Below are 14,257 nucleotides of genomic sequence, written 5' to 3'. Positions count from 1 at the left end.
ACACACACACACACACACACACACACTATTGTGTTATGGCTACAATCAACCTAATCTCATGTTTCCCTCAACCATTCACATCTCATCATAACCAATCCAAAAACAAGAGCTTTGATTTTTTTTTTTTTTTTTTTTAAATCCACCACGCAAAAAAAAAAAAAATATATATATATATATATATATATATATATATATATATATATATATATATATATATATATATATATATATATATATATAAACAAACAACATAAATACTGTATAAATGTCAGTACAAATCGATAAAAAATAAACATTGGTACAAACTGAATCTCACGACATGAACGCTCACTGCGGCGGCAAAGCTAGTGACCTCTGACCTGTTCCGAACGCAGACGTGGCGGTTTTGATGATGTTAATGAATAATAATACTATGTAAAAGTATTGGATTGACCCTGACACTCATAATAGTTGGACAGGGCTCAGAAACATTAACGCTAACCAAAAGTGAAGGAGGAAAAGAAAGCAGCCGCCGTATGCTGGAACTCTGAGGAACATGAAATGGTCACAAAAGTTTAGTGCTTTTAAATTGGAGATTAAAAAAAAATAAAATTGAAACGATCTCAACTGAACAAGCTTCTTCTCTCGCTTACCGTTTTCCAGGGATGTTTAACGTCATATTCATGAGAAATCCAGCACAGAAGTCGTGACGACGTTGGTACGGATGCTGGACTCAAAGTCCCAGAATCGAGTGCGGCTTAAACGACGACGGGTAACGACGGAGATTCGGCTTGGCTGGTTCGCCATCGACAAGACGACGAGCGGGATGACGTTGACGGCAGCATTAGCGTTAAAAGCTGAAGCTTTCGAAGCTGATCTGTTTGATGAAGAGGCGAGAGAGCTGGGCAGATTAAAGGATTAAAGCGCCGCCGCATCGCTCTCTTTAGGCAGAGATGAAACGAGGTCTGTGCACCGCTATCAGCAGATAGAAAAGCATTCTCTCTTGTTAACCAAAGTGAATCCAGACCAACTAGTCCTTTCATTTAAGGTATTCCAAGCTTAGCTTTAGCACAAATCCTGCTTCAGGGAGTGTGCTTTCATCATAGCAGCTCTCAGAATGTGTGTATATGTATGTATGTGTGTGTGTTTATAATACAGAAGCCCTACGGTGTACAGCAGTAAAAAGAAACAACTCTCTCACACTCCTAGGTCTTTCCTCAACTACCAATGCAGCAGTGTCACAGATCTCAGATGGCTCAGATTAAGTGTGTGTGTGTGTGTTTTTGAATAAAATATCAGCACAAGTCCATTTCTCCAGAGTACTGAAAGACGGAAGCCATTTTAAGACCGGTTTTCGTCCATCGTGCTGGCAATCGTGTGCGTCTCGTGTCGTCGGTGATGGACCGATGGACGGATGAAACTGTAGGAGGAACAGAGAAGGTGGTGCTACCTGGAATTCTCCGGAATGAGTCTCTGAAATAAGTGAGCCACGGCTGCGTCGACCCTCATGACCAGAGCGACCCCGACGAGCACAAACACGCTGCCCACGATGAATGCACTGGCTTCGAACATCAGCCTACACACAAACACACACACACGCACATAAATAAAGTGATCTGCTTTTAGTAATGGTTCGGTTCATTTCATCTAGGCAAACTCTGAAAAGATTCGATCAGTGAGCCAAAAGAAAACTAGAGAGCGACGACGTGGGTTCTTCTTTCTGAAAATGAAACATGCGATGAAGGCACTGATAAGCATCAGTAAGTATTGTCCACCCTACTTGATAGCATCCAAAATCACTTCACCCAGAGTTGAAAATTTTGATTCTTTTCAGTGACCCGAATCATAAGAGTCGAGTCAGTTAAATTCGATTTGTTCCGATTCATTCAATTGTCTGATTTATCCATAGATTAGTTCAACTGTATGGAGTTGTTTCAGTTAAATGATTCGTTCAAATTAGTTCAGCGATTCATTCAATTACACGATTCATCCATCCACTGCATGCATTAGTTCAACTGCATGGAGTTGAAATATTTGACTCTTTTTAATGACTTGAGTCATCTGACTCGGTCAGTTCGGTTAAATGATTTGATCACACATTTGCCCAAATGTGCAGCTTGATAATGCAGTCATCTAAGACAGACGACAACCAGCTTGAGTGATGTAAAATGGCTGCCATTTTGCGTTGTTTTATAATATGATTGTATTTCCAAGTATTTCCCAAAACACATTACTACGGCTAGCGCTGAAATGCTGGAAATCTCCAGTTCAATCTGCTTAAATGATCCTTAACATGACTCACTGACTCAACTGATCCCTTGAACAAACTGAGAGCAAACCTCGGTCATAACCAAAAAGATTTGCCGATTCAATCACTGACTGCTGAATGTGAGAGCAGTGAATCTAAGTCAAGACCAAACGATTCACCAAACGAGTCAAATACAGGTGCACTAAATGAGTGAAAGAATCTTGGTCATATTTTTTTTAAAAAAAAGATTCACTGAATCAAACTGACTGCTTAACGAAAGGAGAGGGAATCTCTGTCATGCCTGAATGATTCAAACAGTGATTGATAGAAGAGTCAACTCGGTCAGGACTGAATGATTCACTGATTCACTCTGATCCACTGAACACTACAGGAAACTGAGTCACGAACAAAAGGATTCACCGACTTATGTAAAATCTCTTGATTGACAGTCTTGACGTTGGGTAGGGATATGTATAAAAACGTAATGATTCGGTTTGTGCGCGTTTTTTTAATTCTGCGGTTTTGAAAGAAATAAAAGGAATAATTAATTGATATGATATGATGTTCAGCTTAGTGATTCATTCAAAAAGAGCAAATTGTCCATGAACAAAAACGTGTCTATTATCATCATACTCAACACATTTTTGCTGTGCAACACATTGTGCAACACATTTTGCTTCACAATGGTGAAACCGATGCCCAAGCAGGTTGATTTAGTGTGTAAGCAGGCGTGAAGAGTGAGAGAGAGTGTGTGTGTGTGTGTGAAGTTCAATGTGTCACTCACTTGGGTGCAAACACTTTCCAAACCATGAGATGTCTTCTGAGTATAGCGGCAGCACAAACCGAAGCCAAAACCTGTGCACACACACACACACACATACACACAAAACACAAACCCAGGGAGGCGGAGTTAGAGGCGAAGTTTGTGCTTTAACTATTCGTTGGAAAGTAAGTGAATTCCATTAAGTGGTGGTTTGGCAGTTAAGGATCGGGGGGTCAGAAGGTCGGGGGTTCAAACCCCAGCACTGCCACTGTTGGGCCCTTGAGCAAGGCCCTTAACCCTCTCTGCTCCAGGGGCGCTGCATCATGGCTGACCCTGCGCTCTGACCCCAACGTCCTGGTATGCTGGGGTATGCGAAGAAAGGAATTTCACTGTGCTATAACGTATAGGTGGCCAATAAAGACTCATTATCATATTAACTTGAGTACATTCCACCAGTCACATGACACACACAAGGGGGAAAAAAAAAAAAAAAAAAAAGAACACACACTGTGTAGGTTTACCTGTGCTCCGTTAATGAACAGGTAACGTGCTGCGAGCTGTAGTAAAGCTGAACTGAACTGTTGCGGGTTTTCTCGCAACCTCATCTCCATGACAACCTCGTCCCCGTCCTCACCTCCACCCGAGCGGCTGGTTCGATACCCACGCAGCTCATGCACCAACGGCCAGAAGAGCAGCAACGGGCAGCCGACTAAAAAAAACATCGCAGAGCCAAAACTATTATACAGACATGTTTACAAGTACACAACTTTGCATATATTTACTCAAAATATTAGCCAGGGTGAAACTCGTCTTTATTCATATCATAAGATACATCCGGCTAATTTATTAAGCTAAATACTAAAGCTCAAACATCAACATCATGCCAATATATTAACAAGAACCACCAGATTAATAAATTGCTGTGGTATAAGAGGAAGACGATACTTCACACCACGCCGTCTCCAGGTGTTTTATCCCTTACGCATCAGACGAACACAATAACAGTACACGAGTAAAAGATTCACAATATCACAACAGATGCTTGGAGATACCGGCAAACAGGATGTGTGAGGAGAAGGTGTTGAGTGTGACGAGCGAGGCGGGAAGTGCGGTGCCCGTGTGTCCCTGAGGGAACCCCACGAACGCAGCACCCCACTGGATGGACGGGAAGGTGGGAAGGTGACCCGTGGCATGGAAGAACTGCGAGGCCGCCAGAGACCACAGAACCACAGGAGTCCAGGGAACACTGAAGACACCTGGTGAAAGTTGCAGCAAATAATCGGTTTGTTACAGGCTTAACCTTCTACTGCAGTTCTTCTAGTTCACAATGTACACGACGGTATTATCGATGCTACACAGTTCCTCCACATTTGGTTTCTAAACACTATGAGCACAGCATCAGTACTAACAGTGTGCTCGAGACAAACTGTGCTAACACTATTACGCTTTCTGTCATTCGTCATTAGCAATATTTTTCATTTTTTAGTGTGGTATCGGGAGTGACAAAAGTAAAGCTTACTGGAATGACTCTGCTGGCTGGAGAGATTGCTGGAGGACGCGTGGAGATGGAGGAGAGCAGCAGCCTGCAGCAGTAGCAACAAGAAGGCCAGCGCCATGCCTTCGGGGTGTAGAAGCAGCATCCCAAGCCCCATCAGACCACATAGCAAGACCAGGGGTGCGGAGTAGACAGTGCCCAGTCCGTAGGCCTCTACTGCTGGCCGTCCATCGGGATCGGTCACCTTGACCCCTTCGTTGTCAAGCGATTGGCGGATGCGCTGATATAACTGCGGTATAAGATGGTGCAGCTCAGCCTGAGGGCTGATTCCAGTGCTAGCACGGTATCTTGGCGGAGGCACGACGGCACCCCGAGAGTTCAAAGGTGCTCGTGTCTTTAAAAACACCGTAAGTGGGTCCAGCCACAGGAGCAGCGATCCGAGGCCTAGGAGACCGAAGGCAATACGTGGCAGAATCACCTGCCCCAAGCTTATTAGCTCTGCCAGGTTCCTGAAGGTGTCGTCTGGAGTTGCGCTGACCGCCCAGTGCAGACCCATGCAGATAGAGGCAAGAGGAAGCAGGCAGCGTGCTGTAAACACACCCACACCTGTGCAGTTCAGGTTTCCGTAATGCCGTAACCAACGATGTAGCAAGAACGCCCAGGCGGAAAGTGATGCCAGGGACAGGACGTAGTGCAAGTTGCGCAGCCGACTATCCTGAACCCGCGAGAGTTGCGTCAAGAAGACTGAAGGCTGGCAAGCACCCTGTTCTTCACGGCAGCTGTGGAACGACAGAGAAAGGTAAAGGCATGCTACCAAGACGCCTGTGCAAACAAGCAAAGCGCCAGTCTCGCGCCGGACTACCGAGGGCGGCAACGAGGGTGCAAGAAGTCCAGGAGGTTTCTGGGTATCGGTAGAAGGTGCAGGAAAAAGAAGTCCATCCCAGTTGAGCTGAAGTGGAACGTATACGCCTAGGCTGAACAGTAAGAACGTGACTACACGTCCCTCAGAGATCACGTAGCTGTCCGAGAGCAAGGATGCACAGCGGAGGAGGAGCACGAGCAGTGGCGGAGTTAAAAGGCTCCAGTGAGACAGTCGGCCACGAGGACATACCCTCCGAGCCCTCCACAAAAATAATGCCTCGGAAAACAACACAGCAGCTCCCAAACACCACGAGACTTCCACGTATCCCAAAGTGAATATTTGACCCACAGCTACCGCTCCCCCGACCATCAGCCCAGCAAGCACTGGAGTCTTCAACATGGCGCCCTGGAGGATCACAACAGACAGTTCTGAGATAACGTAGCACAAGATGCACCCAAAACCCAGGACCAGGAGGCCCGCTGCCATTTTCAGAGGGTTGAAGCGAGCCCAAGAGGCACGACAGGTCTCTCTAACGGAGCTTAGGTATTCCTGCATGGAGGCCAGCAGTTCAGGCGGAGGAGGAGTTCCATCACGTATCGAGCTCATGTACTGAGACGAGATCTGGGAGAAGCGAGCCCGCAGTTGAGACAAACTGTCCGCTGGAATGTCGTTGGCCATGCTGGAGTAGGTCTCCAAAAACCGATGCACCTGTACATGAGACCAAATAGACACGGATATTGAGCCGGGGATATAGTGACATCAAGGGAACTCAAGTTCATAGAGTTCCCGTCAATGAATATGAGTTTTATCCTGAATTATACCACAGTACTGTTGAATTCTTGAATCTGATTCGTCAAAGGTGTTAATCCATTTTCTATAACAGCAGCAGTGACGGAAGTGCAGCCGCAAATAACACGTTTATATTAATATTAACGCGCACGTTCTAATACGTTATTGTTTCCGTTGTAGCAGCTCATTCACAGCATGGTGGACTCTCCATATATCTTCAACCTAAAAATGTATTGTTATTTGATGTATAACCACTGATATGGTATAATGTATAACCACTGATATTATATAATGTACCAGTGGTTATACATTATACCATATCAGTGGTATAATGGTGGACTGGAGATCCACGGAGAGCATGGTGGACTCTCCATATATCTTAAACCTAAAAATGTATTGTTATTTAATATATAACCACTGATATGGTATAATGTATAACAACTGATATGGTATAATGTATAACAACTGATATGGTATAATGTATAACAACTGATATGGTATAATGTATAACAACTGATATGGTATAATGTATAAGCACTGATATTATATAATGTATAAGCACTGATATTATATAATGTATAAGCACTGATGATATATAATGTATAAACACTGATATTATATAATGTATAAGCACTGATGATATATAATGTATAAACACTGATATTATATAATGTATAAACACTGATATTATATAATGTATAAGCTCTGATATTATATAATGTATAAGCACTGATATTATATAATGTATAAGCACTGATGATATATAATGTATAAACACTGATATTATATAATGTATAAACACTGATATTATATAATGTATAAGCACTGATGATATATAATGTATAAACACTGATATTATATAATGTATAAGCACTGATATTATATAATGTATAAACACTGATATTATATAATGTATAAGCACTGATATTATATAATGTATAAGCACTGATATTATATAATGTATAAGCACTGATATTATATAATGTATAAGCAGTGATGATATATAATGTATAAGCACTGATATTATATAATGTATAAGCACTGATATTATATAATGTATAAGCACTGATATTATATAATGTATAACCACAGATATGGTGACGTTTTCTGTTAGGAGATGTTTATGTAAAATTTATGGAAGGAGTCTCCAGTGTTAGTGCGTTGTAAAAGTTTTGGGAAAGTGTACGAGTTTACGCTTTGTGGTTTCTCAGTAACATGTTTTGCTCTTTAATAAATTCTTTAATAATTTAAACGTAATCAGTGGCAAATTACTGCGGTATACGTGGAATAAACACTTCTGGATGTACTATTATTTGAAACTTTTGAGTAATACCCACTTACGTTGTTGATTGTTTTCCTATAACAGCACACCAATTCCTGTTTTCCTATTCTTTGGGTAATGAGCTCAAGAGGACTCAGAGTAGTAATATGTCCATATTTCTAGTCATTGGTATTTTTGCATTTCTGTATGTTTTCATCCTCACACATACTGCATGTTAAAAAAAACAAAACCCCAAAGGCATCCATGTTTGAGTTTCCTGGGAGCATGAAGATAAGAATATCAGTGTTATCATATCATTTGGTGACAGCCGCCAACATATTACCACACCTTATCCAGTTCTTTATAATCACCGTATAATTACATAATACGTTCAATCATGTATCATATCAGGAAACAATAAAACCTTTGCAGTCCAGAGCTACCGCTTTGTTCCAGCTTATCTACTGTACAGCCCGGGTTCTCGGATCTCTCACCTGTTTGGCGTTGATCCACAGCGCCTCCACCTGGCTGTTCCTGGGAAAAAGTGGGAGCATCACCTGCCCCACGCTGCTGTAGGGGATGGGAACTCCCAGCAGCAAGGCCAGCGTAGGCACTAAATCAGTCTGAGGCACCACCTCTGGCTCCACCTGCTGATGTCACACCAAACGTAAAATATCTGAGCAAACTCGAGGTCATTTCTACTGTTTCGGTTCTGAAGATCTGGTCGGAGAGGAGAAAGTGTACAGGTCACGGAAGGAGGTCTGGGGATGTATTTTCACAGCAGTGGAAAGAACTCACCTGTGCATCAGGAGCTGGGAACAGAGGTGAGCCGCTGTAGAGGAACAGAGCAGCATCGGTTTCCTTCTGGCTTTCTCCTCCGTGATCCCCGGTGTCGGTCATCCCGTGATCTCCCATCACCACCAACAGTGTGTCGTTCTGCAGCCGCTTCATCACTGACCTGAGATCAGAAACGCATGACGGAGATGTTTAATACAGAGGGTTGGAGGGAGTTTGGTCAAACACTGATATTACAAAACACTCCATGAAAGAGAAGCACATCAAGGAGCACATTAGAAAAAAAACCCTCTAATTTACTCCGTCTTAGTTTGGGGCAAGTATTTGAAAATCTGGGCATGATTTGGGCATGGAAAAGATTTTGGTTGAGACTTTAGGTGAGATTTCAAACAAGTTATTTGGAGTAAGTGGTAAAATTGTGCAAACTTATTATTTATTTTTTTTCCTAAGCAATTTTATTCCTGGAGATCCGGTACTGGATCTCTTTCCAAATTGAATTAAAACCCAGTCTGGTTTTTCAGATTTAAGAAAAAAAAAAAGGTGTTGTTGAGTATTATATTGTCGTAATCAAAGTAGTTCCCCAAAAATGTTAACTTAACAATCAATGGTGCCTGAATCCAGTAATCCACCTGAGCAGTTGATGGTTAAGGGCCTTGCTCAAGGGCCCAACAGTGGTGGTGCTAGGATTTGACCTCATGACCTTCTATTCAGAAGTCCAATGATCTTAACCACTGCCAATAATAAATCACAGTGCAAGGCAAACGTTTCCGGGTAAACCTGCCATTTTATACCTGCAAGACTTTCTGCATGATTCGAATGTTGTTTCTAACAGTTCTGAGGAAGTTACCACTCGCCTGATAACTCCGTCCATCTGAGTGAGCTTCTCCGCCATGGCAGGGTGGTCGGGGCCGAAGCGGTGGCCGCAGTGATCCACACCCAGGAAGTGAGCGATCAGCACGTCCCAGTCATCTCCGTCCACTGTGAAGAGGACATACAGTGCGCTCGCTGTTTAACACGTTCCACACGACGCTTCCAGCCACAGTGCTACACGACCTGAAACCTACACGGTCTGGAACTCACTCACACATACGGACTTATGGAGAGCAAAGATGCTCTCAAAAAGAATGAAATGAGGTGTTTCTGGATTTTTTTTTTCTTTTTTAAACAACGATAAAGAGCAGTAAACTGTAATAAATGAATATTTGGTGTGATGGCCCTTTGCTTAAAAAAAAAGAAAAGAAAAGAAAAGAAAACCATTTTAGTAGTCCGAGGTACGAGGTTATAAGGAAATGAGCTGTAATTGTTATTGAGCATCTTTCAGAACCAGACACGGTTGTTCTGGAGACTTTGACCATCTAGAGATACCTCCTCTAGGCATCAAACTTCATTGCTAAGATCCTTTTTTTTAAAATTTTTTTAATGAATGAATTTGGGGGGAAGAAAGTTGAAACGTGAAACGTCATCAGCGTCCACGTGACCTCCGGCGCTTCTTTCTGAACGTAGCCTGCTTTAACCCGTGTTCGAATATAGAGAATATGTACTGAGACACGACTCTAAACCCTCACAGCTGCCACAGGTACTCACTGGTGGGAAAGATGTTCTGGAGGATTCCGTTGTCCACGGTGTGCAGATCCTTGACGTTGAAGGAGGGGAAAGGCAGCGAGCGGTGGAACTTTTTAGGGAACAAACTGACCCACGTGTCGTCTCCCATGAAGACCACTCGCTTCCCTGGAAGCACAGATAAAGGACACGGAGAGAAGCGTCAGTCTGACAGGAAGTAACAATCTCAATCAATTAAAAAAAGTTACTAGAACTATTTAACATTCCAGGTGTTATTTCCCCCCCCCCCAAAATAAACCTGCGCACTACATCCACAACCCTAAAGCAAGGTCGGTTCCACGTGAATGAATCGTGTTGAGTAAACACGACGTGTTTTCGTACACACGACATGATTCGATCGTGCACTTTCAAAGCCGGGAATAAAACCAGACCCGGCTCTAATTCCAACTTCCCAACGAGTTAATCTAACGCAGCATGATCTCTAAAGGCGCATGTAAGGATTAAAACGCTCGGGGTCGCGCTGTTCTAGGAAAATAATCAACATCAGTGCGGCGTGCAGTTACTGACAAAGTTGATCATATTCCTATAACAGCAAGGGATTTATTCTTCTTATATTAGAGCAATTTGGCAAATATTCATTCTTTTTAAAAAATTTTTTTATTAAAAAAACGACACGTTATACTTTTTTTTTGTCCGTTTATAGTTACATTTAATGTTGTGGGAAGCCTCCGAAGCAAATTCTCACTTAAGTCCTTCACCAGTCTCTCTTTTTGAAGCGCAAACTTCTCCATCTTGAAGACGACTTAAGAGTTACAGCTTTACCTCTGATCGTTCCAAAAAAACTGACACTGGAAACTCCTTCCATAAGTGTAAAAATCAATCCATCAAATCTCATCTCTTTCTCTCTCTCACCTGCCTGACCGAGCTGGTGGATCAGGTTGTCCTCCAGCACGGCGCTGGAGGCGAAGTTGTTCCCCACGTCTATAAACGTGGGCAAGGATCCGGTGGTGAAGCCCTTGATCCTCTGCATGGTGGTGGTAGGAGGATCGGCTCTGAACGTGTACAGCCTGGCTTGCGACGCCCGAGACGACACCGTCTCACCCAGAACCGGCAGCTTGTTCTCGAACGGTCTGGGGGACAGGTTTCCCGGGTCGTAGCGAGCAAACTCGGCTTTCAGAGCATCGACGACGAGGATGACGGCCCTGCGTACGCGAGGATGTCTGGGGCAGAAGTCAGGCGAGGTCGCGTCGTAGGACGGAGGCAAGACGTCCTCGCAGGTGCTCGTCCTGTTGACCTCCAGGCGCACCAAGAGGAAACCGCCCACAAACAGGAAAATACCAACATAAAACACACAACATATCCACAGCAGCAAGGCCAGGACGGGGAGTCTCTTCATCCTGTCGGAGGAAAGAAATCGAGCGTGATGTAGTGAAGCATTCTTTTAAAAACTTATCCAAATTCTTTATTACGTCATGATTACGTCATGAAGCTGGACTTTTTCCTAAATATTGTTTTTATGAAAACAAAGAAAAAGAAAAAAAGAAAACAGACTGTGTAGGAAAATAAAAAGGATAAAACATTATACTGCAGAAAAAAATAATCAACACCTCCAATGTGTTTATAAACTTTTTTTTATACATATAGATACTGAGGATTATCTACATTTTCTATTATTATTATTATTATTTTTTAAAATAAATATAATTTAATTTTTTTTTCCTGATTTGATGTTATATTTTTCTTACTTAATCTTTAAAATCTTTTAAATAATATCATATTCTGTTTAAATATTTTATCAATTTTATTTAATATTTTTAAATATTAACTCATGTTTAAATTATATTTTTTAAAAATGTAAACCTTTTCCCAAGATATGTTAAATTGTCATTTGAATTATTTATTCTTTTTTTTTTTAATACAATGATTTTTTTTTCTTTAACAAATAAAAAATAAAATCAGTGTATTTTTGTAGACATTATATAAAATCACTAAACTTTTTTTTTTTTTTTCGAGCAATCGAGTAACGTAGAAATTCCTCCGAGAATCATATGATATGAGATTTTTTTTTTTTTTTTTTATGTTGTATCACCCAATTCAGGTCCAACATCATTTAATGTAGATGTTATGTATATGTGTATATATATATATATATATATATATATATATATATATATATATATATATATATATATATATATATAAAGCCATTCATTAGATTTTCATTCTTTATTTTTTATTTATTTAGGATTGTGTGTAGGAAGTTTACAAAGACATACCAAGGACATTCTGAATTCCCAAATCAGGAATAATAACAGAAATCAGGAAAATAATTTCACAGTAAATTACAGTAAAAGTAACTTATATTTTCTGATATTTTCCTTTTAAAAATAAAAAAAATATAAAAAAAAACACAGCCTTTCTGTTATTGTGTACATGCTGCAAAGCACAATTTTAACATCATGAAGCACTCAGTCATCTATACAAACCTTCTTACTGCTCCAAAAAGTCAATCAAAGATGAATGAAAGGTGAATGAAAGATGAATGAAAGGTGAATGAAAGATGAGACCCAGATAACAGTGTTAGTTATTTAATGTCTGTGTGCATTAGATGTTTATAGTAAACCTCTGGCTGTTGCATGCTTTATACTGACCTTGCAAATCTCCTGTTGTTTTTATTTATTTATTCACGGGAAAAACACACACACCATCCACTCTGAGAAAACAAGCCAAGTGTAACACTTAAATAAACTCCAGTGGCACTGTGATCAGAGCCGCATTTCTTATCTCTAAGCTCAGATGAGCTTCACTGACCGACGACATTGAGAGCTGCTTGAACACCGGTACGGTATATTTGTTTTCCCAACCGTTTTCAGGAAACCCCGCCTCCTCCACTGTGATTCGTTGCTCTCACAAGGACAGTCGAGAGGACCGGAAATGAATCGAATATATTTTAAATATGTATATATTTATCAAAACAAAATGTAACGGAGAATCTGCAGGCTATTTCAAAATGTAGAATGTGTTTAAACCTTCTTTATAAGTTGTTTTTATGTCTGAGATGTTCTGTTCTTTGTTTTTGTTTCATTTCTGGAGATGTTCTACATCGTTACATGTCCGTTGTTTCGTATTTTATTCTTTGTTGTTGTTTTAATATTATATATATATATATATATATATATATATATATATATATATATATATATATATATATATATATATATGTCAAAGTAAAAATCCCGAAAATGTCAGCATTCTGTTTATTCCTGTGTACAAAGTTGAAATTAAAACGAAAAACGGAAACAATGCGTTCTCTAAAAGTTGCCATGGTGACAGACTAGCTTGTCTAATTGAGTCAGCCAATCACGATGCAGGAGGCGGGATTTGCCGGAATATGGGTGAGAACACCGTTCGACGCTTTTTCCATTTCCGCAAATATGCGCATGCGCAATATAGAGGTCACTTCCGGGTTCTAGTTTCCAAAGTAACAGTCCGGCGTTAAAAGTCCTGCGGCTGTGTTTGTGTTTAAAACAGCGGGACCCACAACCACAAACAAACAGACAACCGTTTACACACCTCCAGTCTCTGTTCATTTACTCTCTCTCTCTCCTTTTGTAAAAGATACTTACACATTTCTTCATTTATTTTTGGTAACTAACTTACATATTTAAAGGAACACAACTAAAATTGACAAACATTTGATTTTAAAATGAATGGGTTAGCTCCTCCCCTCACTTGTTATCCACCTCTAAACAGCCTCTTTCTTTAAAATAAAGATAATACGATAAAAAGTACAACTTGACATTTTGCTGAGAAAATAGAACGCGTAAACTTGTCCGTCTTAAGGATATAAATTTTTTTTTAAAAAAAACCCTACAGTTACAGCTTCACCTCTGAATTTTACAATGTGCTGGCACTGGAGACTCCTTCCAAAAAAAAAAAAGTTAAATAAATATCCCCTCTCAGAAAACTTCAAAATATTGGGCTGCCCCTTTCGGTGTCTGTTGCACCAGCGGTTTCCTTCTTTTTCAGGACATTCCAAATTGTTGTATTGGCTATACACAATGTTTGTGCAATGCCTCTGTTGTTTAACACGTCTAGATGTTAATACCAAGAAATAAAAGCTAAAGCCTAAACTCTCGTCTCATATCCATCTTTTCATCTCAAATCTCTCAAACAAATGAATTGGTCTTGCCGTTCCAATAGTTTTGGAGGGGACTATGTGTGTGTGTGTGTGTGTGTGTGTATATATATATATATATATATATATATATATATATATATATATATATATATATATATACACACACACACACACACACACACACACATATATATATACATTTATACATGTATACACATATACACTACCAGTCAAAAGTTTGTGGACACAGCTGAAATGCTTCTCATGATGTTAAAAACCGTTTGATCTGAAGGTGTGTGATTAAATGTGTGAAATCGGTGTCAGAGACAAAAATTTAGTCGTGCCGACGTATTCATTTCTTTCA

General features: G+C 40.5%; 1 protein-coding gene across 2 annotated transcripts; it reads right to left on the bottom strand.

Moving 5' to 3' along the window:
- Positions 1-204: 204 nt before the first annotated feature.
- pigo (phosphatidylinositol glycan anchor biosynthesis, class O) lies at positions 205-12,634 on the bottom strand. 2 transcript variants are annotated; one of them, XM_017489755.3, is made up of 11 exons: positions 12,404-12,634; positions 10,665-11,149; positions 9,777-9,920; positions 9,047-9,170; positions 8,196-8,355; positions 7,892-8,047; positions 4,510-6,055; positions 4,043-4,246; positions 3,512-3,699; positions 3,012-3,082; positions 205-1,555 (listed from the first exon to the last, which is right to left on the bottom strand). In XM_017489755.3, exons 2-11 carry the CDS (start codon positions 11,146-11,148, stop codon positions 1,426-1,428), a joined length of 3,207 nt encoding a protein of 1,068 aa, XP_017345244.1. In that variant the 5' UTR covers position 11,149; positions 12,404-12,634; the 3' UTR covers positions 205-1,425. The 2 variants fall into 2 exon arrangements, with proteins under 2 accessions (XP_017345244.1, XP_017345245.1); XM_017489756.3 differs by having other exon boundaries at positions 7,892-8,044.
- Positions 12,635-14,257: the final 1,623 nt, after the last annotated feature.

Source organism: Ictalurus punctatus, chromosome 16, assembly GCF_001660625.3.
Source record: "Ictalurus punctatus breed USDA103 chromosome 16, Coco_2.0, whole genome shotgun sequence".
In the NCBI taxonomy this organism is placed as follows: domain Eukaryota; kingdom Metazoa; phylum Chordata; class Actinopteri; order Siluriformes; family Ictaluridae; genus Ictalurus; species Ictalurus punctatus.
This window is presented reverse-complemented; position numbering and strand designations above follow the sequence as displayed.

Excerpts from the sequence above, each read along its gene's own strand:
- pigo (XM_017489755.3), bottom strand. The coding sequence starts at position 11,148 with ATGAAGAGACTCCCCGTCCTGGCCTTGCTGCTGTGGATATGTTGTGTG. Across the intron at positions 8,356-9,046 it reads CAGATGGACGGAGTTATCAG|GTCAGTGATGAAGCGGCTGC; the intron begins GCGAGTGGTAAC and ends TTCTGATCTCAG. Across the intron at positions 3,083-3,511 it reads TGTTCATTAACGGAGCACAG|GTTTTGGCTTCGGTTTGTGC; the intron begins GTAAACCTACAC and ends GTGTGTGCACAG.